At 45.8% G+C, this 15,206-nt stretch overlaps 1 protein-coding gene across 1 annotated transcript; it reads right to left on the bottom strand.

Moving 5' to 3' along the window:
• Positions 1–2,120: 2,120 nt before the first annotated feature.
• LOC133381822 (zinc finger protein 154-like) lies at positions 2,121–15,180 on the bottom strand. Its single transcript, XM_061621308.1, has 7 exons — positions 15,110–15,180; positions 12,772–14,088; positions 12,062–12,179; positions 11,635–11,726; positions 10,733–10,859; positions 8,975–9,061; positions 2,121–8,467 (listed from the first exon to the last, which is right to left on the bottom strand). The coding sequence occupies exons 2-7, from the start codon at positions 13,183–13,185 to the stop codon at positions 7,314–7,316; spliced, it is 1,992 nt and encodes a 663-aa protein (XP_061477292.1). The 5' UTR covers positions 13,186–14,088; positions 15,110–15,180; the 3' UTR covers positions 2,121–7,313.
• Positions 15,181–15,206: the final 26 nt, after the last annotated feature.

Genomic DNA, 15,206 nt, shown 5'->3' with positions numbered 1-15,206 from the left:
GTAACACAGATGCCCATTTCTTAAGTTAATGAACACATGTAGTGGAATAGGGAACTGTCCTCATAAGTCACTGAAGAATTTAACTGCTGGATTACAATTTATTTATTTATTTCATTAAACTTATAGACTGCCCCATAGCTGAAGTTCTCTGGGCGGTTCACAAGACAAGAAACATCAAAAATACAATAAACATGTAACAATATAAAACAGATTAAAAGTTTAAAATGTTAAAAAGTTAAAACATACTAAACATATTAAAAAGCCTGGGTGAAGAGAAAAGTTGTAACCTGGCGCCGAAAAGATAGTAACGTTGGCGCCAGGCGTATCTCCTCTGGGAGATCGTTCCACAGTTCGGGGGCCACCACAGAAAAAGCCCTCTTCCTCGTTGCCACCCTCCGAGCCTCCCTATGAGTAGGAACTCGGAGGAGGGTCTTTGATGATGATCGTAGTGTACGGGCAGGTTCATAACGGGGGAATTTAGCGAGAAGTTTCATCCGGGAGGTTCTTGTTGAGGTTTTTTTGGATGTGGGTAGAGGAGAGAAGGCTGGCCACTGTTCAGGAGAGCAATTTGTATTGTTTTAATCGTGTTCTGCGTCTTAACATTGTACACTGCCCTGATATTTTATGACACAGCGGTTTAGAAATGCTTCTATAAATAAATAGAACAACGTCCGAAGAGGTTGAAATGCTTAATTAAATATTGTTGCCCTTTCTGATGTCAAATTGGGGTTCATTTTTCTCTTGCATATTTCACTTTGGCAAATGAGCAGATGAATAAACCCTCAATGGCTTCGAGCCATGCAATTGCCTCCCCCATCTCCAAATAAAAGTGAGCTTGCTTTCATCCTGTTTCTTTGATTATAGATCAGAACGAACAATTGAGCCCTTATTAGAGCAAGCATTTTTGATTTGGAGTGAAGAAAGGGTCAGAAATTTGGGTAAGGAGGGAAGATAGAGGAATTAAAAATAATCTCAGAGCCTGGGCTGCAGCCAGTGTTTTAGTCAGCAGAACCCATTTAGCTTTATTGCAGAAAGATGTTATGGCCAAAACTAGCTGGCTGACATTCCTTTCATTAGGCAAATTACAGGTTAATGTTATGATGGTTGGTTGATGCATCTTCAATGGGGCCTTATGGTTAGGACAGAGATTCCCAAAATGAGCTTTATTCAGGTGGTCTGTGGTATGTCCCCATTAAATCTTCATACTGATTTTTAATTGTATTGCTTTCCTGCATTGAGCAGGGGGTTGGACTTGACCTTATAGGCCCCTTCCAACTCTACTATTCTATGATTCTATGATTTACAATTTGAATTATAAAAAATAAAAGGAATAAAGATACAATTAAAAATCATGTATCAGCTAGCACCGTGCACTACAATTGCTACAAGAAGCAGAAAAATCATTAAGTGCTCTGCCAAGACCCTCAGCCGTTTTCAGATTTTTTGGGGTGGGGGGCAGTTTAGGAAACACTGCTTTGGGGAAATCTTTAAAATGTATGAGTTCAAAATACATTCCAGTGAGGTATCTTAATTCAAAGTTGAATTAAAAAGTGGAAGTTGGACAGTGAAAAAAGAGAAAAATCAACTCATTTGAAATGTGGTGTTGGAGAAGAGCTTTGCAGATACCATGGACCGGGAAAACGACAAATAATGAGGTGCTGTTGTTATGTGCCTCCAAGTCGTCTACGACTTATGGTGACCCTATGAAGCAGTGAACTCCAAAAGCATCTGTCATGAACCACCTTGTTTAGAACAAATTAAACCAGAACTATCACTAGAAGCTAAAGGGATGAAACAGGTTATCATACTTTGGACACATAATGAGAAGACCTGATTCACTAGAAAAGACCAGAAAGTTGGGAGAAACAGAAGGGAGTAGAAAAAGAGGAAGGCCAAACAAGAGATGGACAGATTCCATAAAGGAAGCCACAGACCTGAACTTACAAGATCTGAACAGGGTGGTTCCGACAGATGCTGCTGGAGGTCACTGATTCACAAGGTCACCATAAACCATAGTCAACTTGAAGGCATATAACAACAACATCTTAATTCACTAGGAGTGCTGAAGGGGAAGGGCCATAGCTCAGTAGAGCATCTGCCTTGTATGCAGTAGGTCCCAGGTTCAGTCTCCAGTGGCATCTCCAGGTAGGGATGGGAGTGCCCCCTGCCTGAAACCTTGGAGATGGACTAACGGTCTTAGTGTAAGGCAACTTCCTAGGTCCCCAGGTGAGCAAAGCTGTAGAAAAATCACCCTGCACTTGGTGTCCTTATGCGGCAGTTCACATGCAGCAGCTGGTGCTAAGGGATTGCTGATCAGCACCTTGGCAAATGGCACAATATGAGGTTCTGCCAGGCTCAGTTTTGTCAGCACGGATGGAGGTGCACTCCTCTAGAAGGTTCTCACATCTGGGGGTGGGTGTTAACTCCGTGCCTTGCTAGCAGGAAAGGCAGGATATCAGTGCAATAAAATAAATTCATAACAGCAGAAACAATAGTATCCTCCTTTGGATGGCCAGGTAGCTACTGTGACATAAAGCACCTTCTGTAACTTAGGGTGCTGTGGCATCCGTGGGTCCTCCTGCACGTGATTACCCATATGTGGTGAAATGCAGGTTAGATTACTCCAACACATTGTGTTATGGGGCTGCCTTTGGAGACTACTTGGAAATGTCTATTGGTTCAAAAATATGTCAGCTAGGTTGCTGACTGGCCCACTTTTAAAACAGCTTTACAGCTCCCATTGCATTTCCAGACACAATGCAAAGTTTATTTCTGTTTTATTTTAAACATTTATACCCTGCCTTTCCTTAGAAAAAGCTTAAGGTAGTTGAGCAAAACAACAGAAGCAAAGCACAATTCAGCCATTTAAAATATAAGGACACAAAAACATGAAGATACTGAAAACAGCACAGCTACACCCACAGCAGTGGTTCAGAAGATTAAATCTAGTACAAATAAAACAGCCATTTACAACCCAAGTGCTTTGTTAAAAAGGATGGTTTTCACCAACTTCTGGTGGGGGTCAGAAGTGCCTCTTTTGAGAGAGGGGAGCCCAGATTCAAGGCGCTGGTCCTGATCCATGACTATATAGCTTGGTACCAGGATATCTCAAGGACTTCTGACTCCCACGTGAGGCTGCCTAATAGATGAGAGTTTGCGTGCCTCATCTTTAGGATGCTCCCCCAATCCATCTTTGCCTGCCAATCAGGTTTGGGCACTTTAATTCTACAAACTACTTTGACTTGCGGTGCCATGATAGTCTGCTGTCTACTCGGCAGGTAAGTGTTCCAAATAACAACTGGTTTTCATTGAAGACATTGACTCAGACACCTCCATCCAGGTTTCAGCTGTGTTGGACATTCACACACAACCACACACCCCCGTATGAATGCAGCATCTCCAATTACAGTTGGGAATCTGTCCGGTAAGAGGAGACATTTGCATTCAAAAGACTGGAGAAAGGCCACAATTTTTTCCAAGAGTGAGAAAAAAAGGTTGAAGAGTTTTGCTTTCATTCGGGCACAATTTTCCTTTCCCCCCACTGTCACCTGGCTACATAAACAGCTTTGTCTGGCGGTCTTTTGACACAATATAAAACCTTTTACAATTTATGAAAAGCAGGCCTGCTTGGTGGGTGCCTCAACTTTAGGACACTCCTGCAAGGAAGTTTGCCTGGGGCCCATGCCGATTCATCCTTTACAACTTTATGCGCCACTGTGGTGCCGATGGGGGTTGTAATCCAAAACGTGGCTCGACTGAAGCAGTAGGAACACACCATAACGTAACACCTTCAACTCGGAGGATGGCTGTCTCTGTTCTTAGATACTCTTTGTCTTTGTTCTATTACATTTTTTAATGAGTTGCCTCATTAACGCCTCCTTCTCTAGGTGTTGTACAGAACAGAATGAAAAGCATGACAATAAAACCACAATAGCTATGTTCTACTATTGTCTACATGATAGTGATGTTCTGTGCCCACTGCTGGAGGGAATGCTCCTCTGAAGACCAGTGGCTGAGTGAGGCTGTCACACTCAGGCCTTGGTTGTGGGTTTCCCATGTGCATCTGGTTGGCCACTGTGAGAACAAAACGCTGGACTAAGTAGGCCCCCCTTGGCCTGATCCAGCAGGCTCTTCTATTGTTCACAAAACCATTTAGACACAACTACCACACACAAAAAATCCTCCGTGGCGCAGAGTGGTAAGTGGTGGTAACGCAGCCGAAAGCTCTGCTGACGGCCGGAGTTCGATTCTAACGAAAGGAGGAAGTCGAATCTCCGGTAAAAGGGGTCGAGGTCCACTCAGCCTTCCATCCATCCGTGGTTGGTAAAATGAGTACCTGGCATATGCTGGGGGGTAAAGAAAGGCCGGGGAAGGAACTGGCAATCCCACCCCATATATACGGTCTGCCGAGTAAACGTCGCAAGACGTCACCCTAAGAGTCAGAAACGACTCGCACTACAAGTGCAGGGACACCTTTACCTTTACCACAAAAAAACCTGAATACAAAACCAGCACAAGAAAATATAACACTTCCCCTAGTTGATTCATACTGTTAGCTTTCCTTCCCTCCCATCCTCCCACGTTGGGCAGAGTGCAACAACTGGCTCAGGCCACAGATGCTGGGTGGTAGGAAGATGGAGCTCTGTGTGTGTGTGTGCCATGGCCTGCCCAGTACACTGCCCTCAGGTGCATTGGAGGGTGCTCTCCCTTCAACCAGAAGTGAAATTCAACTGCCAGTCTGATTGGCTTCTGTAGGCAGGAGGAGGAAGTACCACCTTGTCCTTCACCTCAACCAGGTTAGTGACCTGATAAGACATCCATACATGATTTTTCCCTCTCCCCCTCCGCCCCTCGTTTTAATGGCAGCAGGAAACATTTTTCACTGAATCAGAACCCACCTCCTCAGTTAATCTGCATTGTGTGCCTGTGTGGGAGAGAGTGCGAGACAGCCTGATCAATTGCAGGCATGTAGCCCCTGTAGGACTCTCTAAGGGTGAATGCAGCCCCCAGACCGACAGAGTTGGCCACTCTTACTCTACAGGAAGCTGACTGACCTCTGCACAATATCCAAAATAGAGGCACTTGGTAGGACTTGTTGGGACTCCAAAGGTATGCACAAATTTGGCAGGTATGGTTTTTGTGAAAGTGAGTATTCCTATAGCATCACCATGCAGGGTGCATTATTCAGAAGGCTGGTCTGAGATCCACAAATTGCATGATTCTGTTACTACAGTTTGGAAGGGAAGTGAGCAGATTGATTCTCTGTGTCTGATGAGTTTAGGACCTGTGACCTGAAGCTGACTGCATGCCCATGCTTTACTTGCAAGACATTAGGTACATAGGAAGCAGCCTTAATACTGAGTCAGCCCCGTTGAACCATCCAGCTCAGTATTGTCTGATACTCTAACTGGCAGCAGCTCTCCAGGGTGTCAGGCAGGGGACATTCCCAGCCCTACCTGGGGATTGAACCTGGGACCTTCTGCACGCACAGCAGATGTTCTACCGCTGAGCGACGGCACCTCCCAAGAAATAAAAAGACAACAGGGGTCTGTAGTAAGTGCCTCTCACAGATTGTTTTCCCCACTTTCTTTGCCCAATAGTTCAACTGTTAATTATTTGCTTTTTTTTAAGGGACTTGTTAAGGAAAAACAAGAGAATATATGCGGGCTTATTCCAGTTATACCTGCTCTGTGGGAATGAAAGTGAACTGTGCCAAAGGCATCAAGGAGAAACTAGGTCTTAAGGGCTTCCTTGAAGTAAGGGGATGGCATCATCCAGGGAGGTGGTCCCAGCTTTGCAGAAGAAAGGGCAGAGTCTGTTGAGGGAGGAGACTTATGCAGGAGGAGTGAAGAGCAGAGAGACTGAGGAGGGGTAATGCCACGGAGGGATTTGAAGGCAAGGACAAGGAGATTGTGATGGACCCAGGAGCAGATAAGATTTTAAGGAAGGACATCGAGGATAAGAGACAAAAGAGGTGAATGGCTCTGGCAGAAGAGGGCTTGATGGGCACGGGGGACCAAGGTGAAGAGACAGAAGACTAGAGAGGAGAATGTTGCAGCCATTCAGGCGGGAAATAACCAGGGTGTGGTCCAGAGTTTTTGCTGAGACAAAGGAGTGCCACAACTGGACAACCAACTGACTACGGGCAAACAAAGGAGAGGAGAAAAATATCAAGCCAAGGCTACATGCCTCTCTGAGAGGGAGGGATGGTTGGAGGTGGGTGGATTCTCAATGGATAAATGTATAAGGAGAGAAGGTCTCGGGAGCAGGAAAGATGAGCCTTCATTCTTGGGCATCTAATGGGCAGGATTATCCATTTAAGATGGATCCTGCTTTGCCAGAGCTTTCCCTGGTGCAACTAGTGACATCAACATATAATGTTGCAACAGCAATGGCCCTCAGCAACATGGTCACGACCCAGTAACCATGACTGTGCTCTCCACAGTGGCACCCAGATTAGCCATCATGCAAGGCACTAATGAACAGGTAGGAAAGCGACAGAATCACTTAATTTGTCCCATACACTCTTCCATACACAAGGTATAAATATGCTTTCAGAAAGGGGTCCATACAGCTGACACACCCAACTCCATTGGCCAAAGAAAATGCCAGTACTTCTTCACACAATGCAAAGCTAAACTGAAATTCACCGCCTTAAGAGAGGGTTAGACAGTGGCGTAGTGGTTAAGGTGTTGGACTACGACCTGGGAGACCAGGGTTCAAATCCCCCCACAGCCATGAAACTCACTGGGTGACCTTGGGCCAGTCACTGCCTCTCAGCCTCATGAAAACCCTATCCATAAGGTCGCCATAAGTCGGAATCGACTTGAAGGCAGTACATTTACATTTAGACAAACTCATGAAGGATAAGGCTATCAAAGGCTACTAGTCCTTATGGTGTACCAGTCACTGGGAACCATGAGTAGGAGATTAATATTGCGTTCATGTCCTGCTTGGGGGCTGCTCAGATTGGCCACTGCGTGAAATAGGATGCTAGGTTAGATAGCCGTTGGTCTGATCCAGCAGGACTCTTCTCATGTTCTGTAGTCACACAGAGAAGGCAGGCTGCCATTTCAATCACAAGCCACCCAGCCCCCAGTTCTAGTGAATGGGACCTTTGAGAATCCATGAGATCCCTCATAGAAAGGGTGTGTCCTGTTGTGGGAACAATGGTCCCACAAAGAGTTACCAAAGCACTCTGTGGAACACAGTTGTATTGGTGCCCGTTGAAGGGAAGAATTGTTCTGGAAGAGAAGGGGCCTCCTAGAAGCTGCAATAGGAAGCTCAGAAGACGCCATGGTGTGAGCTGTCTGTTAGGTTAGAGGGAAAGAACTCTGCAGTGGGGAAACAGAGTGGGAGCTCAAATCCCACCCAAAGGAGACAGAAATGCAACCTGCACAAGGACTTTCAGGGTTCTGTTTGCCAGGATGAAAGATCATTCCACACTCTAAGCATTTATAGGGCTTCTCGCCTGTGTGAACTGTCTGATGTCTCTTAAGGTGTGTGCTGCGACTGAATTGCTTTCCACATTCAAAGCACTTATACGGCTTCTCCCCTGTGTGAATTCTTTGATGTCTTTTAAGGTGCGTGCTGCGACTGAAACTCTTTCCACATTCTGAGCAGTTGTAGGGCTTTTCCCCTGTGTGTATTCTTTGATGTCTTTTAAGGTATGTGCTCTGACGGAAACTCTTTCCACATGCTGTACACACATAGGGCTTCTCTCCTGTGTGGATTCTTTGATGTTTATGAAGGTTTGAGTTCAGGCTGAAGCTTTTTCCACACTCCAGACATTCATAAGGCTTCTCCCCCATGTGGTTTCTCTGATGTAAGGTAAGGCTCAAGCTGTGTCTGAAACTCTTTCCACACTCTGAGCATTTATAGGGCTTCTCCCCTGTGTGGATTCTTTGATGTGAATTCAGCTCTGAACTACGACTGAATTGCTTTTCACATGCTGAACATTTATAGGGCTTCTCCCCTGTGTGGATTCTTTGATGCGACTTAAGGTCTGAACTACGACTGAATTGCTTCCCACACTCCAAACATGTATACGGCTTCTCCCCAGTGTGAATTGTTTGATGTCTTTTAAGGTGTGAGATCTGCCTGAAACTCTTTCCACACTCTGAGCAGTTATAGGGCTTCTCGCCTGTGTGAATTCTTTGATGTGAATTAAGGTCTGAGCTGCGACTGAATTGCTTTCCACACTCCAAGCATTTATAGATTTTCTCTCCTGTAGGATTAGTTGGGAGTATCTGCTGACTGAAGCTCTTTCCACACTCAGAACATTTATACAGTGTCTCCCCATTATCAATATTCCATTTGTTTCCTTCACAACATTTTTCTGGTAGTGGTATTGGAATTTCCGGGAAGTCATCTCCTTCAAAAGCAATGGATCTGTTCCCCCACTTGTGTTTTTCTTCAGTTTCCCTTATCTGCTGTTCTTCTTTTATATACCTTTCCTTCCCATCACCTAAAAAAATGAAAAGAGAAATCTATCAAGGAGAAAGGGATCCTCAATCAAGGAACAACCCCCACTGCTATTTTGGCTAACAGAACAGAAAATATTAAATAGCCTCTGATGATCAACAGAACTGAGAAGCAGAGTGGTGTACAGAGTACTGGATACTTTGCATGCAGAAGATCACAGGTTCAATCCCTGGCATCTTCTCTAACAGATACTCAAATAGTATAGCTGGGAAGATGTCCACTTGAGACCTTGGAGGACTACTCTGAACACAGTAGAGAATACTGGGTAGGCAATGTGATGGCATGGTTTTTAAGGTTTGGAATTGAACAGATATTTCCCCCTCACTTCGAACACAAACTACTACTTTCCCAGTTGACAGAGTCCACCTGGCAATGCTGTTTCTCTTACAGATCTCTCAAGCGAGTGACATTTAGCCAGAAGAAATGTCTGCCAAGAAAATTCAGAGCCTGATGCATCTGATGAAGAGTCCCACCACATCTAAGCATGCACCTGCTGATTTCTCTCCTTCCTTGGAGCCCTCAACAAATGGATCTTCTTCCTGCCAGGAGATGAGGTCAGATCTGGATACCTGGAGCCCTTTTAAAGAAGGCAGAAAAAGAGAAATTATGTCTGACTATAAGACAATTCTACTAAAATTTCTAATAATTTCTTCCCTTGTAAAAATATTTTTTTAAAAACAACAACGTTGGAACACGTGTAGTACACGCAAGTTCATGCTGCTGGCTGGGTTAGAGGGCCCACTACAGCCTGTTAGCCCAGGGCCCACTATGGCCTTGATCCAACCCTGCCACATCACAGAGAAGAGGAGCCCCTCATGGAAGATCCAGCTCTCTCCTAAGTCAAACCAGGAGGCTCCCATCAAAGTCCAAGTCTGAATCCATCTATAGCAGCTACAAGACAACGAGGAGGAAGGGCGGGATATAAATCTAATAAATAATAAATCACTAGGTAAAAGCTGAAGAGACTCTGAAATCCTGCCACCTCTGAAGAGAAGGATGCAAGCCTTTTACCATTATTTTCAGAGTTTTATACAAATTGTGTTGCGAAGGATTTCTAAAATATTGGGGATTTTTCATTCTTTGGTTCATCTCAGGGGACCAAAGTTTGGAAGCCTACAAGATGCAAAGAATCCTGGGAAACAGCCCTTTTGTGAAGATGTGGGTTATATGTAAATGCCAGACATCCTAACTCCCATGAGAAGAAACCAAAATTTATGAGTTTACGTATCAGTAGAAAACAGATACTTCTAACAATGGGACCATCTGGTCATGATGCTCTTTGACCTTTAGGAGTAAGAGATCTAACACCCCAAACCAGGAATTTACAGTAACAGTTCTCAGGAGACAGGAGTCTTATCTGGTAAAGCCAGAATCCCTACCATGCACTTCCAAATTTTCCATTGTCTTTGATATGTCACATCAGCATTCCCCCTCCCAATTTACATGCAGTCTGATGGAGACTCAAAATGTATTTAAGCCTAGCAGGTTTAGGTTCTCTGTCTTATTCTATCTAGAGCATTAGGAAACGAGTGACTGCGATAAAGTTAAGATGCTGCTCGTATTGACCGTAATTGTAAAATGCAATATGTTTCTTGTTTCTTCCTTTAATAAAACAATCTTTATTTTACTTTCTGTGTGCTTTATAGGTGTTAAGAGTAAGGTTATACACACGTACGGGTGATGTGCGGGTTTAATTCCAGCAAAAGGTTCTGCTACACTCGCAAGGGTGGCATTTGAGTTTCCAGTGAGTATACATGCATGTGGGGATTCAAATGCACACGTATAACAGTTGGGTTTCTATCCAACTGAGTTCTACTCAAAGTAGACCCACTGAAACTAATGAACTTACGTTAGTGATGTCTGTTAACTTCAATGGGTCCTCCCTGAGTAGGACTAGCACTGGATACAACCTATTACCTTGTGGGTTCTATTATTTTTTTTAAATAATAGAGTATCCCAGAAATGTCAATTTAGCAAAGTGCCTCAGTGGTACAGCACATGATTTGCACGCAAGCAATCCCAGGTTCAGTCCCCAGTACCTAATGGTGAGGCTGGGAGAGACCCCTGCCTGAAGCCTTGACATACCAGGCAGCGTAGACAATATCGAGTTACATGGACCAACGGCCTGAGTCAATACAGGGCAGTTTCCTATGTTTGCTACTGTTTTACTCAACGACACCGACAGAAATGCACGAAAGGCAGAGAATGCCAGCAATTCTCTTTCAGCCAAGGAAAAAGGAAGCCTCACCCACAGAAGCCAGGTTCACCCAATTCTCCTCCATGACTTTCCTGTGCAGAGCTTTTTGGCTTGGATTCAGAAGAGCCCACTCCTGCTCAGTGAAGCACACAGTCACCTCCTCAAAGGTCACCAGGCCCTGAAGGAAGAAGCAAAACAGTTCCTCCTAGTAGATAATGTAATAATCCCAAAAAGGCAGTAAATGACAGAGGTGGCCGGAGATTCTCCTGCAGGATCTGAAGCTTCATTATTTATTTATTATTTGATTTCTATCCCGCCCTTCCTCCCAGCAGGAGCCCAGGACGGCAAACAGAAACACTAAAAACACTTTAAAACATCATAAAAAGACCTTAAAATACATTAAAACAAAACGTTAATTTTTTTTTTAAAAAGCTTTACAAACATCTCTTAAACAAGGGGTTAAAAACATCTTAAAAAAAAAACATATTAAGCAATTCTAACACAGACGCCGACTGGGATAGGTCTCAACCTAAAAGGCTTGTTGGAAGAGGAAAGTCTTCAAAAGGCGCTGAAAAGATAGCAGAGGTGGCACCTGCCTAATATTTAAGGGGAGGGAATTCCACAGGATAGGTGCCGCCACACTAAAGGTCCATTTCTTATATTGTACAGAACAAACCTCCCGATAAGATAGTACCTGCAGGAGTTCCTCACCTGCAGAGTGCAGTGATCGACTGGGTATATAAGGGATAAGACGGTCTTTCAGGTATCCTGGTCCTGAGCTGTATAGGGCTTTGTACACCAAAACTAGAACCTTAAACTTGGCCCGTTCAATGGTGTCTGAAACTTTCCTAGTGGGTAGCTTCCACGGAAGGAAAAGGAACATTACAGGCTCACGAAGATATGCAGGGGAGAAACCCGAGCCCCTCACCCTTGACAATCCATCCCTCCTGTACCTGCATAGAAGCCGTCTCCACTCCACAACATGCATGAAGCCTAGAAGGAGCCCCCAGTGTCATTTCACCATCTCTGAATGACGAACCATTTTCTATGAGGGGGACAAAGAAGGTGGGAAGATCGTTTTATACTTCGTTACCTTTTTGCGCTGTAGTTTGAACATAAGAAGAGCCTGCTGGATTGGGCCAGCAGACCATCTAGTCCAACATCCTGTTCTCACAGTGAGCAGATGCCTACAGGAAGCCCACAACTCTCCCCTCCTGTGATTTCCAGCAACTGGTACTCAGAAGCATACTGCTTTCAATTGTGGAGTAGAATGGCCATAACATACACCACGTAGGGATATTAAGCAGTTTTGGAAATATTTCATTTTAATAAAAACCACCCCAGAGAATTTAAGAGAGGGAGACTAAGTTGGAATATTACCATCCTTAGTGGCTCCTTCATCACCCTCCTGCACGATCCACCTGAATGGCGGCCTCTGAGCTGTGTCTGACGGAGACTCCTCGGCCTTGAGGAATTCAGTGGCTGTTTTGGCAAACACCTGAAACAAGAGTGAGGAGCCCAGGCAGGGAAGGAGGACAGAACTGATGGGGCAGGCAGAGGCCAAAAGTCAGAGCAATTCACAATCTGTTTGCATCCAAGTCTTCTTCTAAACTGCTTCTACCTTCCAAGTCCCACAAACCAATTCAGACCTGTCTCTGGTATCAGGCTCATAAGGATCTTTGGCCGGGGCTAACAATTCAACCCTGGCCTCATCAAAAGGGCCAGAACTGGGCATCTCAAACTCCTTCCTTCCTACAACCAAACGAAAGGAAAGGAAGAGGCTCCCAGATACTTCCTGACACTTGGCATCTTCCTGTTTGCACAGATGTTTTGGTGCTTGCAAATGCTATTCTGGATCCTCTCCTTCCCTGGGACTTTGCAAACGCCTTCAAGTGCTTTGTGATCCTGCAAGGAGGGCTTTTGCTGCACACTTTCTGAACCACTATCCTGTTGCAGAGAAAGGGATTGGGGCACCCCTTCTATGGATGACATCCAAGAAGGTATGGGGTACTGGTGGGGACTTCTAAGACACCATTCCACACAATCCCAGCCCCTTGGAACTACCAGGATGAAAACACACTCTCTCTCACCTGCTCCTCTTCCTGTTTCTTCCCCTCTGCCTGGCTCAGGAGAAATCCTTCTGCCAGGGCCACTGCCTGGGAACTGGTCTCTGGCCCACATTCCCTGACCCAGCTCTCCATCTCCAGGGGGAGGACAGTCAAGAACTGCTCCAGGATCACCAGGTCCAGCATCTGAGCCTTCGTGTGCCTTTCTGGCTTCAGCCACTGACGGTAAAGGTGGTAGAGTCGGCTACAAACCTCTCGAGGGCCCTCAGCCTCTTGGAAGCAAAACTCCCTGAAGCGCTGGCGCTGAATGTCTGAGCTGGTGGTGTCCCCACCCAGGATCTTCCGCACATTAGTTTGCCAGAATGCCCCAGTGCTCCCTGCCTGGAGGAAACAGGGGCTTTTTCCTGATTCAAGGCCAGTTGAGCCTTGCTGTTCCATCTTTGACCTCTGCCTCTGTCAGGACCAGAAAGAGCTGTTTGGTCTGCTGCCAACGCCCTTCTTTAGGGAAGCCGTGGCTGAATTTTATTTTATTTTTTCATTTAACAAAATATATATACCATTTGATTGTAATAAGCCCTCTAAGCCATTTACAAAAACAAACAAAAATCATAAACAGAAGACAGTTGGAAGCACAGCTGTTTTACGCAGGCGTGAAAAAGTCGTGCAGAGAAGTCGCCTCACTGATGCCAATAGGCAGGGAGTTCCAAAGTGTAGGTGCTTTCTTGCTAAAGTATCAGTTTCTTACAAGTGCAGAATCTGTAACATTGCCAGTTTCGCAGGTTGAAGAGGTCCAGTTGGCACATATAGGGTAAGGTGATACTGTAAGTAAACTGGTCCCAAGCTGTTAGGGACTTTACTAACGACAACAACTTGAACGTGGCCCAGTAACAAATCAGCATCTAGTGCGGATCTCTTAGCACAGGTGTTCTAAACTGACAGGGCCTCACTCCTGTCAGCAACAATGCTGCAGCATTCAGCGCTAACTGCAATTTCCAGAACGAGTGCAAGGGAAGCTCCACATAGAGTGCATTGCAGCAATCCAGTCTTGACGTCACCAGTGCCTGAACTACTGTGGCCAAACTCTCCTGGTCCAGGAATGGTCGTAGCTGCCATACCAGGTGCAACTGGTAAAAGGCACCCCTAGCCACTGACGCGACCAGGGCCTCCAGTGACAGAGCTGGGTCCAGAAACAATCACCCTCTGACCGTCCCTTCAGGAGTGAGGAGACAACATCTTTCAAAGGTCTCAAGTCGTTCCGTGAGCAAACATTGCCTGCTCCCAGGGGTAAGATGATTTGTAAAGAAACACTGAATGATTCCATCCAGTGAGCAGGGTTGCTCCCTGCAAGGAAAACAGACAAAAGCAAATGGGAAGGGGCATGCGGAAGTTCTCAGCTTCAATCCCTGAGGGCATCTAGAGGTGCCTGAAATTCTGCAGAGTTGCTGCCGGTCATCTATAGGCAATGCTGAGTTAGATGGCCTGATTCGACATAAGGCAGCTTCTTAGGTCCTTAACTGTAAGACTCAAGAGGGACATTAGAAGTGTGTGTGTATGGGGTTGAGGTGCGGAGGTTTCCTCTTCTTAAGAGGCAGAGCACAAAGCTTCATCTGGGACAAGAGGAGGGAGCAACTCTATAGTGCACCAATCAGGGCTGTGGAGTCGGAGTCGTGGAGTCAGAAGCAATTTTGGGTGGAGTCGGAGTCGGTAGAAATGTACTGACTCCAACTCCGGCTTCAAAATAAAATTAATATTTTAATATTAATAAATTAATATACATATGCCATTTATGAAGGAGTCAGACAGTAGAAAAATAGGAGTTAGAGCTGAAGGTTTGACATACCGACTCCACAGCCCTGACACCAATCCAAGCAACCCTCCCTCCCCACAAGGGCTGCATCTACTTTGCCTTTTTTCATACACCCCAGACCTTTACAGCACATTCAAAGCCCACACACACCCCTGCTGCGAACTGTAGGTCTGTGACGGGTAAGCTACTTCCCAGGATTCTTGTGCCTCCTCCCCCCGTGCGTATGCACGCGTGCATGCTTTCAATGCGCTTTAAAGGTCTGATGTGTGCAGCCCTCCACCCCCAGCCCCTGGCCTGCAAATGCAAACCGGTTTGAAGCCGGCCCCGTTGTGTTCAAATGCATATAGTTGTGACCCTCCCAGTGGGTGCTGCTGTGACCTCCTGGCTTAGCAGAGGAGGGGGGAAAGAAGCGCCCCAGGGATCTGGGTGCCCGGATGGATCAGCCAGAAAGGGGAAACCGGGGGTGGTGGGGACGAGAAGAGACCCCCTTCAGCCCCTCTGCATTTTCAGTGTCTTTTAACTCCCTTGCCTTGCAGCCCACCCCAATGCACTCACCAGATCCCTTGCAGAATGGGGGGGGGAGCTGCGGATGGGAGGGGGAGGGGAGGCGGAAGCGGGTGTATCATTGCCTCTCTAGGCATCCAGACTCTGT

Source organism: Rhineura floridana, chromosome 3 (genome assembly GCF_030035675.1).
Source record: "Rhineura floridana isolate rRhiFlo1 chromosome 3, rRhiFlo1.hap2, whole genome shotgun sequence".
NCBI classification, from domain to species: Eukaryota; Metazoa; Chordata; class Lepidosauria; order Squamata; family Rhineuridae; genus Rhineura; species Rhineura floridana.
The sequence above is the reverse complement of the archived record's forward strand: the minus strand, read 5'-3'. Positions and strand labels throughout refer to the sequence as shown.